Here is a 15,034-nt window from a genome sequence, read left to right on the forward strand (position 1 = left end):
GGGGACTGGTGAATTGGAGCAGGATGTCAGCCCTCAGAGGCCTCCATTAATGATATTGCTTCATTTCTTAAAGTGGCAGCAACGCCTTGGGACACAGAGATGTCTGAGTTGGCGGGCAGAGCTCCCACTCCCCCTTTTACCCCCTTTTTTTTGTGACTATTTTTATTTCTCACCATCTCAGGACTGTTTCTTTTTCCATCACCCCGGTTTTGTTAAACCATTTCTTGAACTGATACCAGTATGTCCACGGGTCCAGGCAGCAAAGGTCCACGGCCTAGAATTATTGTGTGTTTGGAAAGGGCTTATATTATCATCCCTATATATAACTGAATGTTTGCAACACTGACAGCTCATTTAAATCATAGGACTCATTGGACATTTTGCTTTTATTAAGACTGAATGGGGTTCTGTTGATCATGTGATGAACATTGACTCAGAGTGTTTTCTTCAGACAGGAAATGTATATCAGTGGCATTTACTTGTTGTGTTCTGCTCTGTTTGCCGCGCTGTAGACTTAAAGTTTGTCCGATCCTAAATCAGGAGTCAGAAGGTTAATTGAACTTTAGCACTAAATCTAAAACACAAAGACTTCCTGAAAACATTCTTGAACTCCTGAACTGACACTGATATGACCCTGATGAACGCCAGAATGTCTCCCTGAAACCTTTTGATGCTCGTTCTCATCCGAAGTGACTTCAGCTCAATGCTTCATTGTTTGCTTCCAGTGAGAGATGTTTGTCTTCCTTGTTGGGTAAATGACAGTTTGGGCTTGTCAGACAAGAATACAGGTGAACCCTCATTGTGTTTTATAGCAAGTCATTGTCGAGTGGGCCGGCTCCAACCTTCCTCTCTCCTCCTAATGGGCATCAGTGTGTTGTTTTTGCTGTAGATTTATGCGTGGGTGGGGCGCCGTGATTTACGGAGCTCTGACACTGTCTTAGCAGCAGCACCAGAGAGGCTGCTTGTAGCTTTCTGTGTGTTCCAGGTGAGACTGAGGTCTACACACACACACACACACATGCACAGACACACACACACACGCACACTCGCACATACATACACACACGCATCACCCCCAAAATTAGATCACACAAATAATTTGATATGCATACAAAATTTTAGTAAAATAATGGCATGAGCAAGCCGCTGTTTGTTGCAATATTATCCCTTTAGTTTCATCTGAATACAGGATTAAAAGAATTAATGCACCATTAATGTTAAAGCTATTGTTTTTGTTTGAATTGGAAACAAATCTGCGCCATTAAATTATAAAAGCTTATGGCAAAAAAAAAAAAAGAAGCAACACTTAAAGAGCCTTAAAATCAATATTTGTTGTTTGTTTTTTTTGTTTTTTTTAATGCCTGTTCTAAAATAGCTTCTCCCCTGTCGGCCTGGTGCTTTTAAAGGTTTAAAGGATAATATGTGGATATTTACTCATTGTGTCAGTTTCTCATAAAAGCAGCATTCATTCCCAAGGATCAATAGTACACAAGTAGCCCAGGACTGTACGTAGATGTTGACACTGCCCTTTCATTATCGGTGTAACCTAAGAGTAGAGAAGATTAAATTCTTGTCACCAGATGTTAAATTGACTCTTACCCAGCTAAGATAAATTAGTCCTTATGTATCCCATTAAACGGCCTGACAAGAGAGGAACAAAACACACAAGTATAATGATGTTGACACGGGCTCTGGCTGTACTACACAGATTTTATCAGATGAAGAGAAATAAAGAGATCATCATCATCTTATTTTGCTTCATGCAGCTTGTCTTGTAGTAAGACATTCATTTTGTGATTTCCCCCTTTCCCTTTTTTAATTTCAGGATAGCTATGCAGGGGGCTAAAGCATCTCATGTTCAATGATTTCATTTTACATATATGTTATTGAGCCCCTCAACCCAGTTATTGTTGTGTCTCCACTCAAGTGAAACACTTTCTCTCACACCCATTCCCTTTAGTCTCCTTCTTTTGCAGAGAACAAGAAAAAAAGGAAGAAAAAAGAAAAGCGCTCCCAGCTCAGAGCCTGCATTAAGTCAGCCTGTCAGAATGCTTCCCTGGAGACTTCTGGACTTGAAGTTCGTCCCGGCGGTTCCTCTGCTGGTGGCCCCCACTGGAGGAGCAAGGTCACAGTGGACCTGAGTGTTTAAACTTTCACAGAGCCCCTGCAGTCACTTATTTTCTACATCATAAGGTTTTGTCAGTAATACTAATTAAATATACGGGAGGCATCTATTCAAATGTGGTAAGAAGGTTTCATAATTGTATGTCTTACAAAATGTCAAAAACCCACTGAGCATATCAAAAACACATTGCTTGTTTTATTTTTGTAGTTTTTGGGGTTTTTTAATTTTTATTTTCCATGAACACAAGTTATCAAATATGTGCCACGCTGTCTCAACAACAGCAAAAAAAATTTAATTAATGGAGTGATGATGATGATGATGATAATAATAATAATAATAATAATAATAATAATAATAATAATAATAATAATAATAATAATAATAATACAATGTCTGTATGTAAAGCATTTGATTGACTTGATTTTGATTTATTTGTCATTGATTGAAATTCAGTTGTATAGAAAGATAATTTTTTTTAGTTCTTGGTTTGTTTAGGTGTAACTTTGATATATTGTACTGACAATACAAACCATGTGCTGTAAATCTATCAGTGTGATAGTATAAAAAGTAATATGACACCCATGTGTGTGTTGTTGGCTAATTTTTTTCAAATTTCTTAGTTTTGGAGGAATAAAGAAAAATCTTATAACTTTTATGTAATATTTACTGTTTTTTATTCGTTTCCCTTGTGTGATTTCTTCTTGTTCCTATGACCAAAATTAAGATGTCCCATGCACTTTTATTATAATATTACTATTATTCCTTAAAACCTGTTTGAATTTTCACCCCATGGGTGACAAAAACGCCCCATTCTGTACATGGTTTGTTTTGTTTCATTACGTTGTTGGAGGTCAGGATTAATGTATAGGAAGCCCCATTCAGTAGCTATAATGAATTGTTGTAATTGACTTTGCAAAATTAAATCAAGTCATTACTGAGAAAAAATGAATATAAATATCAGGAGCTGTCAGTTTGCTGTCAAACAATCTACTGCGTCACAATGTGGGATGGTTCTAATATTTAACTCTATTATTTATAAGATATTAGATGGGTAATTCTGAGCATCATACAGTGGAACATTAACAGCACAGCTCTCTGGAATTATCACCAAAACCTAAACATGTAGATAGGATTTATAGTAGGACTCATTTGTGTTGTGCTGTAATAGGTGCCCCCAGACTGCAGTTTCAACCTATAACTAGTGTGGCATGTTCAAATTAATAAGGTAAAAACAAGACCCACTATATAAAATTATTTTAAAATCAAAAGTTATGTTGCTTATAAAAATCGAAATACAGCACAATTTATGAAAACCCACGGATATCCGATGAAATCCCGTTTCAAACTAATTAAAGAAAGATTTTACTGAGAGGCAAAGAAACCGAAAGTCAAGCGTCCGTTCGTCTTCTTTTGTTTTTCTCAGACACGTTGACAAAAGAATCTGTGAATTGATTTAAAGAATATTTCAGAGATCCACAGGTCGGCCGTTTAGTGACTTGTGGGCGTCGCTGCAATTCTGTGGACACGCAGGTGATCTTATTACCGTCCGCCAATTAGAGAATTACATCACACCTTTAAATAAATAATGCGGTGTCATTCCGTCTGACGGCGTCTTGTTACTTCACACAATTCGGAGTTTAATCCTCAATAATGTGACGTAAATTCTCTCAGAGGTTTGGCTTAAAAAAATGACATATTAATTGTGAGAATTTAGTGTTTTGCTGTGTGTGTGTGTGTGTGTGTGTGTGTGTGTGTGTGTGTGTGTGTGTGTGTGTGTGTGTGTGTGTGTGTGTGTGTGTGTGTGTGTGTTGGTTCTTATTTAACGCGCTGAGGGGAAACGCCCACCGATGGAGCCCACAGGTGACCGTGTGGCCTTCAGGTACCCGTCAGGTGATCGGTCCTCCGGATGAGGGTCACAGATTAATACAATGAATTACTTCAGTTTCATTTTCACGACCTTCTAGTGAACTGAAACCTGCTTTTAATTGCTATCTTTCTCTTAACTTTGATTTATTATTATTTGTTTTTTAGCTCTTATTTGTCGTCGATTTTTTTTCCGTGATTCTTCAATAACAGATTACGAATTTGATTTATACAGAAAAAAATCTAAATTACTTCTTTTTTTATTTCTTACATCCTTTTTCTTACATATTTTTTCCCCAAAGCGGATATTTAGAATTATTTGTACACTTATGTATTTACGCTTATGCCTAATGGGGTCCTGTGAAGGTAAACGTGTTGTTTCAGGTATACCTTTAGAAATAGAAATGAGTTGTTTTTCCAGACAAACATGGTCTCACTAAGATTTTCTGCCAGCACAGATAGACCTGCATTCTTGTCCGTAAACGCCATTGTTATTCTTCTGTTATCTCTCTTATCTTAATCTCCTCACATTGTTTTCTTATCTTATTTGAAATAGCTCAATTACAAATATATTATCTGCCTTTTGTCATTCAAACTTCCGATTAAGTCACCGTGTGTGTACCAGCGGGGGGTAAAAAAATACTTCTGCTGTACTATTGAAACGAGATTTGTTTGGGGTATTTTTTTTTTAGTTTTGTTTTTGTCTTAATGAAATCTGAGCACCAATTTTATGTGAGTTACTGCCTGTTTATCTTATTTATCAAATAAAACACGTCAAAAACTTGAAATGACCTCCCGTGGTTTTTCCCCTCTGGAGCAGATTTGAGGACTTAATAATATATCTGTCTAAAAAAAAATAAAAATAAAATCCCACTGATAAACAGATCCTTACATGGCAGCCTTGTGTCAGAATACAGGAGTTCAGATGATGGGTTTCTTTTAACCTGAACCTGCTCGGCGCGTAAAAGGTGGAGAAGTGACCCTGTGCGTTCTGCTCATATACAGGTGTGTGTCCGTCGACGAGGTGGGGGTGGGTGTGGGGGTGTTCGGTCGGTTTGTTGTGGCTTCAGTCAGTGTATCGCTTGCAGGTGATGCCAGGACAAGATAAGAGGTCGCTGACCCCCCCCAGGCTGTCTAGACCAGTGCGTGGTTCCACCAGACGAACCGGACTGAGCGCAATTTACAGCACATTTTTGCCCCCGAGATAGAAGCTGAATGACCACCGACCGATTCCTGCAACAGAACCGACAGGGGAAACACCAGAGATGGGGGCGATAAGAGGACAGAAGCTCCCAGCTTCGATTCTAACTTGATTATAGGTCAAACAAGACAAACAACATATGGAGAGAAATAGGACCGATTTTTTTTTTTTTTTTTTTTTTTTTTTACAGATGATTTGATTCCGGCAGAAGCATCAGAAACTATTCTCTGTCAAGAGAAAGAACCATTTGTCGCCCCCAGATCGGTGAATCTGACAGCCTCCCCATCGTTTCTTATTCAATGATAGATTCGCGTAATCACTTTAGTTTTTCCACCTCACTTCTGCAAAAGCTGAACGTAAATTAAATGACATTATCTGGCGAATTCAGACACTGGTAGCCATAGATTATTACTTTTTTTTTTTTTTTTTTTTAATTCACAAAAATTGGTCGTAAGACACGTTACGTTCTCAGCTTTTTATTTTTTTAATCAGTTAATAATCCCTTTTACGAATCGCTTTCGTACCAATAAATAATATAGCAATAATTTACTTTTTTTTTTTTGTTCGAGAGGCTCAAACAACCTATATCCTGCCCTTATAAGATAAAAGTATTTTACAACACCAATAATTTGCAGATTACCATGCTCTGACCTTAAGACAAAGAGCCAACCGGACTCGACAACGCAATTCATGTATCAAAAAATTCTCATGTTGAAGAAACAAGACACAATAATATCACAATGAACGTCCAGAAGGGTGATCTGCTTCCACATGGAACTGCTTCCACATTGTTTGGGGGTTTTTTGTTGTTTTTTTTCCCAGGGAACGTTGGTTGTAGTATATCCACCGGGAAGTCTTCTGTACATCTTCTGTCTCTTTATCAAGTCATGCAACAGTTGTTTAGCTTTTTTTTCTTCTTTTTTTTTTGTCATTGAAAGCTCCACAAAAAAAAAAAAAAAGAAGAAAGAAATACAGTCGGAGTTAATCGGTGCTCTCTTCGTTCCAGCTCCTTCATGTCAAAAAAATAAAAAATAAAAATAATAAAAAAACAAAAGAACTCTCCTCGTTGTGGTTTGGGCGATGAGATGAGCTGATCACATGCAGGGGATCAATATCATGCTGCAATTGTCCTTGCAGGGGCGTGGGGGTGGTGGTGGTGGTGGTGGTGGTGGTGGGTGGGTGGGGTGGAAGGTCTGAGTGGCCCCGTTTCACGTCTCCACCGGGCTGGGTACCATACTGTTGGGGGTGTCCGGTAACTGAGAGGACAAAGAAGTCACGTCGCTGCCCGATGAGTTCCCGAGAGATCCCGACTCAGAGAAAGACACCTGGGGAGACAGACAGCGTCAGAGCACGGCAAGTAGCGAGGCTTTTATTTTGAAAGTTCAGAAGAGCGTTCCTATGCATGCATGCATGGATGGATGGATGGATGGGTGGGTGGGTGGGTGGGTGGGTGGATGATAATTCCGGTCTGTCCTGAACACACACACCAGTTGTTGGAAGGCCGGCTGGTCCAGGTCGCTCTGCAGGGCGAACTCACTCAGGGCTTTCCACGGAGGCTGGTAGGTCTGAACCTCCACTGGGTTTCCCTGCACAGTGCTCTCATGTCGGATAGGACTACCAGCCACAAGAGGTGTCCCTGTGAGACCCTGTAAGTTCTGTAAAATACAATTAGAAAATTTAAAAAAAAACAACAAAAACAACCATATTCGTCTGTCACTACAAATGTATTCAGCATAAATGTTTCTCCTTGAAAATAACATATATAATCAAAAAGCCTCCAAACGTCCTGTTTGTGCAAGACAAAAAAAACTGACAGGAAGGGATGTAGGCTGGGTCTACTTGCACAGGATTTTTTTTTAATATACATACAGGTGTATAGAAAAATGTTCAAGTCAAGCAGCTGAAGCCAAACTAGTTGTTTCACTATTTATTGGCTTGAACTTTGAATGCATGCTGGAGAAAAGTGGAACCTTTTCACCGCTTCTAAATGTAAGTGAAGTTAACTTCAGAAAAGTTTCAACTGAAGGGTTGGAAGTGATTCTCTATTGTTTTATAGTTTGTAAAAAAAAAATTAAAAAATAGTGGACGTGGAACAGCAGATGGCAAATAACCACCAATGCAAACATAAAATCATGATATTTGCTTTGAAAACATCATTAAACTGTTATATTGTACTCATATGGTTCGAATCTTTTGAATGATTTTTACCAGACTTCACTATTTAAAAAAAATATGCAGACTCCAGTAAATAAAGTATCAGAATTGGAGTTGACGGTTGTGTTGATTTCAAGTAAATGACAAACAGTAAAGAAAATAAGAATCAATCGTTGATAGTAATCAAGTCGTCCAACTTACGAAGATGCTTACAGTCTTATCACTGTGCTGCTGCTGCTGGAGCTGCTTCATGAGGATGGACTTCTTCTTGTCTTTGCAGCGCTTGTTCTGGAACCAGACCCGGATCACCCTGGGGCTCAGGCCGGTCATCTCCACCAGCTGCTCCTTCATCAGCGCGTCGGGCCTCGGGTTGGCGTTGTAGCAGGTCCGCAGCGTGTGGAGCTGCTTCTCGTTCAGCACCGTCCGAACCCGCGTCGTCTTCTCCGACTGCTTGTGCACGTGGTTCCTGTGCGGGGCCTGCCGCACCGCCACCGCGTCTGCAGGGCCCGCAGGAAGCACAAGGGTCAGTCAGACGGGGGGCTGCAGGGCCTCGACCAGCCTTTCAAATACAGTCTCTTCGCAGCCCATTAATCTCAATCTGCGTTGTCTTCTTATATCTCCTCGGGTTTTTATCTTTGAGACTGATATTACCCATCAGTCTGATGGGAGTTTTTACGAGCCACATGACTGCAGAAGCTTAAATCTTGCGGCAAATCAGAAACGAGTCTCCGGAAAGGAAAAATTATTATTTTTAAAAAAAAAAAATTTTTTTGGGGGGGGGTTGCTCAGTTTTTTTTTTAAATTTTTTTTTATAAAATATTGTATTTATTAGATTAGATTTAGGCTCACAGCGTGTATTAAAGAATAAGACGTTACCTTCCATCATATTGAGATGACGCTCATTTTTGATGATTCACGGATTCATTTCTGATGTGTGTTGTTTTTTCTCCAGTGTTGACCCAGAATAATGACTGTCAAACACGAGGGTATTTTTCACTACACGTGTACATTCCCACTCTGAGCCCAATCAAATTTCAAAAGCGCAGCTAAATTCTATTTAATCCTGCTGGTGTGTCACCGCTGGGGGGGCTGAGAGTCACTGATCTGTTACTGACTTCTTCTGAATTGGAGCTGTTATCGTTATTCACACATTTGTTTTGTTTTCTCTTTGCCTGAGGATGACGGCTGAGACACACACACACACACACACACACACACACACACACACACACACACACACACACACACACACACACACACACACACACACACACACACACACACCGTCCAGACTTAAACACCAGATTATTCAGATAATGTCAACAAAGCAGGTTAGCGCTGATGAGATCAATTATGAAATGAGCCTCAGGACAGGCCGACACACATAAACCCACTGACAACTACACCACTGTTATTTATCTATAAAAGAAAATACAAAATCCTGGCAGACGTTAGGCGAAATTTAAGATTTCTTTTTATTCTTATCTATTTTTCCTAAATTAATTATTCCCCAAAACCTTATTTTTTATTTGTTTCATTTATTTGATATATTTCGTTAAAAACAGCCTCCCACTGCCTAAATTAACCCAAAATAAATTAGCAACAATAAATGTTATGGATGTCAGTTCAGCTTTTCAGAAAGACAATAAGATAATAACGTTACGTATTTTTTTTAAATTACTGAGAAAAATTCTGCACAAAACCTTTACAAAAAAAAAAAAAAAAGCAAAACTACTGTGACACTAAAATACCAGAAATGCAGAATCTAAAACTATTTTAGAATTAATTTTTTTAATAATAATAATAATAATAATAATAAAATCATAATAATCATAATAATAATAATAATAATAATCATAATGGGACCTGTCAGGTGCAGGGGTCTGTTGGAGTGAATGTGTCCGGGGCTGATGGGACTTCCTGCGGAGCTCCTCTCCAGCAGCAGGCTGTGGTCGGCCCGACAGAGCAGCTCGTCTTCCCGTAGAGAGAACTCGTCTCCCGGTAGCAGCTGCCTGCTGCACACCGAGCATCTGAAACACTCGATGTGGTAGACGTTATCCCGGGCTCTCATCACCAAATCGCTGCTGCTGAATCCCAGGTTGCATTTTGCGCATTTAATTCCAAACAGCCTGGAAATTTAGGGAAGTTAAACAATGAAAAATTCAGGGATATATATTTAAAAAAAACAACAACACATGAATCTTTCCACTAGCTGCTAAAAGTTGTGAGATTTCCTTTATATTTTCAACGGATAACAACGTTTTACTTTATTTTTATCCAAAAATTCCAGGTGAAAATAAAACCAAGTTGTTCTTTTCTGTTTTACGACTATACTGTATTCCTCTTTCTCCAGTTATTTCTGGTGTCTTTGAAACCCAACTTTTTCTATTGCATTCAAACATTTGCAACTATATGATTTAAATAATATTCAGCCTAGATAATCAACATTTTCAACCTCCTACCTTACATAATCTCTTTTGCAATAGGTTTTGCCGTCCCGGACGAAACAAGTGCAGGTCTCATCCAGGTACTGGCTGCACTCTGCGCACTTCAGGCAGGCTGCATGCCACTCCAGGTCGGGGGACACTCTCAGTATGTATTGGTCATGGATCTGACTTCCACATCCTACACACATCGCGAATCCTGGCTTCTCTGGAAAGATCGCACAATGTTATAAAAAATAAAAATAAAAAAAATAAAAATTGGAATGATAAAGCTCAAGGCTGTGCAGTGAACTTCACTCCTTACAGATTGCTCATTCTTAACGTTATGAAGACGTTTGATAAAAGTAGTAAAAATAAAAATACTAAAATATTAAATTTTCAAAAAGCTGTCTCCATTAATGCACAGCCCGAGAAATAATGCTTGGACGATACTGAATTATTAAGTAAATACATTTTGCAATCGGTGCACTGCTGAATATGTCATGTAACACATAAAGGCACTGCGTCGAGAGCCAAATCTGTGACTTGAACTGGACCAAGAGTTGAGCTGACTTACTTTTGGAATGATCCCCCATATCACCCAAGAAAGACGAGCTGAAAATAATATCCACCATACAGGACGGATAGAAGGACTGTGGTAGATGCAGAAAAGATGAGGAGATGACTGGCCCCCTCGCTTGTCTCGCTGATAACGTGTGTCTCTCCGGACCGAGGGGGCGGGCGAGGAGGCGGCAGGGTCCCACAAACTGCGGCTCTGACGTCATGACGTCAACTTCGGACGTCTCCAATCGCGCTAGCGCCCACTTTCAACCTGTAAAAAAAAAAAAAAAGAACCGAAATAAATCAGGTGTATTTTCATGCTTGGAAAAGAAAAAAAAAGGAGAAGAATACAGATGCGCTTATTTTTCCTTTTCTTAAAAAAAAAAAAAAAAAAAAAAATTAATGCAGTTTTTTCTTGATCCTGATGAAAATGTGATGAAAGTCATCATTATCTTGAACAGGATACTAAATACAGAGTTGAAAAGCTTGTGTATTTGCAATATTTATTTTTTTTAATCAAAAAATGCTGCATTTATTCTGACAGTGATTACGTTTAATGTCCACAATAACTGATTGTTTATAATAATTCATAAATTGCTAACATGCGCATATTGTTGAATGCGCAGCACAGATTCACACAGATCAGAGAAGTATTTTCTTTCAAATAATTATATAAATATCGTGTCTATTTTGATTTTAGCTGTCCACTAGCGAGACTTCAAAATCATCATGGTTCTTTTGTAAAATGGAATATAAACAAAATTAAGAAAGAAAGAAAGAAAAATAACTTTACGCAGTTATTTGTTTTTTTAGACATGAATTCGTATGAACTCGGACGCCCATCTAACTCGCAAACGACGCCATCTATTGGTAAAAAAGTAAAACTACAACGTCGGAGGAGCATTCCCCATTACACAGAAAAAACAGACATTGTTATATAAGTAAATGTGTCTATGAATCTATCATACAAAATCTGAGGTTCTATAATTAGTTTCAAAAGCAAGATATTGCTAAAAACATGATCATGGGCAAGACATTCACAGACAATGAAAATGAATTTCATAAATTTTGTGCAAATTATATGTGCATCATTCAATAGTGGACTAATTATTGCAGTTATTATGATCTTTACATTAATGATAGATTGTTTTTAGGGTGAGCTTTTAAAGACTGCTCTGGGTTAAAAGATTAGAACATAGAACAATTACTTATAACATATAACTGACTTCAAAAATAATAATTTCCATCATTTCTGTTTATTATCACTAGGATAAAGTTGCAGTAATAATGAACCGCTACCGCTGTTTATTATCACTGCAAGTATTGAAACTTTGTTCTGGAGCATAACTTGTCAAAGTTATGCTCCAGAACAAAGTTCACTTCTAAATTTTTATGTAACTTGCTATTCAGACTTAATCTAATTTTTACATGGACATATTTGTGCATTAATAAAAAACAAAAAATAAAGAAGTTGTTCCATTACACATATTGAACTTGATTTGACAATGTTCTTATGCCTGTAAAAGTTTTTATATATACATACTGTATATAAAGTGACCTCACTTTGCAATCTGCGATTGTTCAATAGAACCGTCATCCAGTAAAGCTAATGGTATTTCAATTGAATTAGGGTTCATTACATTAAGTACAAACTATTTTATTACCTTTCACATTCATCTTTTATTTCTGAATGAGGTTTGATTCTACTTATTATTAGAAAATGAGGAAGCCTGTGGTTCATTAAATGTGACTTACTCACTTGCATCAGTCACATTATTCCATATAGATATAGTGGTTTTCAGAGAGGAGTATCATATTCAAGCTATTTCTTATTTTAAAAAGTATCTTGAACATAAATTTGTTGTGGGTGAAAACTGTTATGATGAACCCTTTCACTTTACCCTCAGAGACCTCATTACAACCATTACTTTAACTTTCATATTCTCAGTCGCTGTCATTCAGGAGCTTTATGTTTTAACACGTCGTAGTTCCATTTGCAGAATCACCTCCCCTGAGTGTCTGCTAAGCTGGATGCAGCTACTATTTCAGACATCAATGAGGGCCAATCCCAAGACAGTTCTATCACTGCTGGTAAGCTTCTATTTGTCAGAATGCTGTAAGTGGTTTACACAACAATCAAAATGCAGAGATAGGTCAGAAAAAAAGCACACATGTGGGGCATGAAACACTTTAAAAAAGTCTTTCAAAAAAAAAAGTCACTATACTGTTGCTTTATTTACACATCCTGTATTCTACAGGTTTTTTGATGTAAGGATCAATGCAAACATGATCAGACCAATAAGGGAAACTCTATATTATTGGTTATCAGCAGATACTGAAGCTAAAGCAGATAAATAGAGCTAGTAAATTGGTGATTTGACAAGCGCTTCATGCACAGCATCTACTGCAGTTAAAGTATTTAAATCCATCAATAAACACAGAGGAGGAAGGAGGTGGAGACAAGACAAGATTGCAGTTTGAAATACAGGTTCTGCAAAAAACAACAACAACAACAAACCCAAATCCTTTTAGAATTACTGTATTGAACATGAAATCACCCATCTCTGCTCACTACATTTCCTCTTCTGTTGCCCCCATGCGTGTTCAAGTTGGAGGCTGTTAAATTTTTTTGAAAATGAAAAAAATAAAAAATACAAATATTGATTATCCCAACAGGGTAATTTTAAAAATCAGACTTTCACGAAACTCTGCTGGATTTCCCACCAAATACAACCCATGTGGAACATTGAGATATTGAATTCAGATTACATATTTATGCGCATCCATTATTTGAGTCAGGGTCAAGGATGAACTTTATGACTGTTTCATCCTTAGATAAACAGTGTAATGAGACAAGAGATATTACAAGCAGCATTATTGTTTGCGACCTGTTAATGACTGCTAGTCATTCTGGCTGTCACTCCAGCATAAAAGCCTCCCAGAAGATTCCCTAATCACGATTTGATGGAGCCCATTAACCTCATGAAATATATATGTGTGACTGAAATCATCCACTTAAACTTTGGCAACGGAGAAATGTTCCTGTTTTGTATTCAGGGTATGTGCATGTGTGTGTTGGGAGGGGGGGTTACCGAAGTTTTCACAGTAACTCAGTGTCTCTTCAATGTTTCAGGGTTCTATGGCACTTTGCCTTCTTTGTCAGGCCTATAAGTAATTTACTGAGACAATTCCTCACACTTCACCAAACTTGATTTGTCTGAAGTTGGGCCAATTTTTTTTAGGACTGTTGTTGGAGCATCTTCACTTTTTTCACACACAGAAAACACAACAGAGACGTGTCACAGCGTCAGCTTCGTTTTTAACGGAGTGCCTGTTTATTGCAATCAATGATGTCTGTCTTCGACGAGTATTTTTCAGCAGAAGTACGAGAGTATTTGGTCATTTATAGTTTTTAAATCTATGTTTATGTTTAAAACAAGTTTATGTTTTCTATCTGAAGCGGTGGCGTGATGTGCAAAATTAGTTCAGGTCTCACCTCTGCTGACCTTTAGTACTTTGGGGTTTTTTTTAAAGGAAAGGTCTGAGGAGAAGAAGCAGCTTCCTCCTGAGGAACTCAGTGCTGCAGGAAGAAACAATCACAAAATGTAGTCCTCAAGCACAGTTTTTGCATCAATTTTGTTTCCTTTTAAGCTGTTGCAGACTTTTTGTTTACTTCAACCAACAAAGTAAAGTTTTTCGACCTTCACCTGGATTTGTTTGGTTATCTGAATGTTTAACGGATTACACAGAAACATACGGACACTGCACTCGTGGGAGATCTGATCGATTGCATTTGTTTACGATTTATTTGCTTTTAATTATTTTGTATCAATTACAGATAATCTTTACAAATTTACATGAACACATTGGGTCAGTTGTCAATATAATTCAATATTCAATTTATTTTTGAATGAACAGGAGTTAGATATAATTTGTACTTGATTACAATTTTTTGCCTATTAAACTGGTAGAAAAATCTATGGATATTGATCCTAATATTCTCTATTATATTTAGTTACTTGCAGCACAGAAAAATAGTTGAAAATACTTTAAATCCCCTACTGTAGTACTATAATCCTGAAAAGTCCAGTTTAATGCAATGTGCATATGAAATTGTTGAATTACTTTTTTTTTTCACATTTTAAATAATATAATGAGGCCATTTTTATTTACATTCTGAGATGTAAGCTGGTTAAAAGGGTTATAATAATGCATTAAAATGTGAAAATAGAAGTCTCTTCACACCAAAAATCATAATTAGAGCTTATTTCACAAAAAAATAATTTTTAGTATGTCCTAACAGTGATGGTATTTTTGCATGCACAGCTATTCATTTTGTGACAAAGGACTCAGCGGGAAAAAAAAAAAAATCACATCATCATGCAAGCGAGGCCATTCTGAGAGGGTAACCATGTTGCAGATTCATAATTCATAATTCTCCAGAGTTAATGCAGTATTCACATGATAATTAGTATTAATTTTTGATCGGTGCCTCGGGCTGTTCTGCATTGTGGAGCTGGGGAACTTATGCCATTATTACCTTATTAGTGTAACTGTCAGCCAACTGTTATATTTTACAAATGCACGTCTTGTATTTTATTATCAGTCGCTCTCATTAACACTCTTTATGCTTATTAGCAGCTATAGCAGGAGGATGTGTCACGTAAATGAAGAATGAATAACTACCAAACAGGGTAATAACGCAAC

General features: G+C 37.6%; 1 protein-coding gene across 2 annotated transcripts; it reads right to left on the reverse strand.

Annotated features, from left to right (window-relative positions):
- Nucleotides 1–6,366: 6,366 nt before the first annotated feature.
- isl2b (ISL LIM homeobox 2b) lies at nucleotides 6,367–10,883 on the reverse strand. 2 transcript variants are annotated; one of them, XM_068318338.1, is made up of 6 exons: nucleotides 10,344–10,883; nucleotides 9,806–9,995; nucleotides 9,210–9,472; nucleotides 7,557–7,840; nucleotides 6,677–6,844; nucleotides 6,367–6,514 (listed from the first exon to the last, which is right to left on the reverse strand). In XM_068318338.1, exons 1-6 carry the CDS (start codon nucleotides 10,549–10,551, stop codon nucleotides 6,398–6,400), a joined length of 1,230 nt encoding a protein of 409 aa, XP_068174439.1. In that variant the 5' UTR covers nucleotides 10,552–10,883; the 3' UTR covers nucleotides 6,367–6,397. The 2 variants fall into 2 exon arrangements, with proteins under 2 accessions (XP_068174439.1, XP_068174438.1); XM_068318337.1 differs by having other exon boundaries at nucleotides 7,545–7,840.
- Between the last annotated feature and the right edge of the window lie 4,151 nt (nucleotides 10,884–15,034).

This window comes from Antennarius striatus, chromosome 1, assembly GCF_040054535.1.
Source record: "Antennarius striatus isolate MH-2024 chromosome 1, ASM4005453v1, whole genome shotgun sequence".
Taxonomy (NCBI): Eukaryota; Metazoa; Chordata; class Actinopteri; order Lophiiformes; family Antennariidae; genus Antennarius; species Antennarius striatus.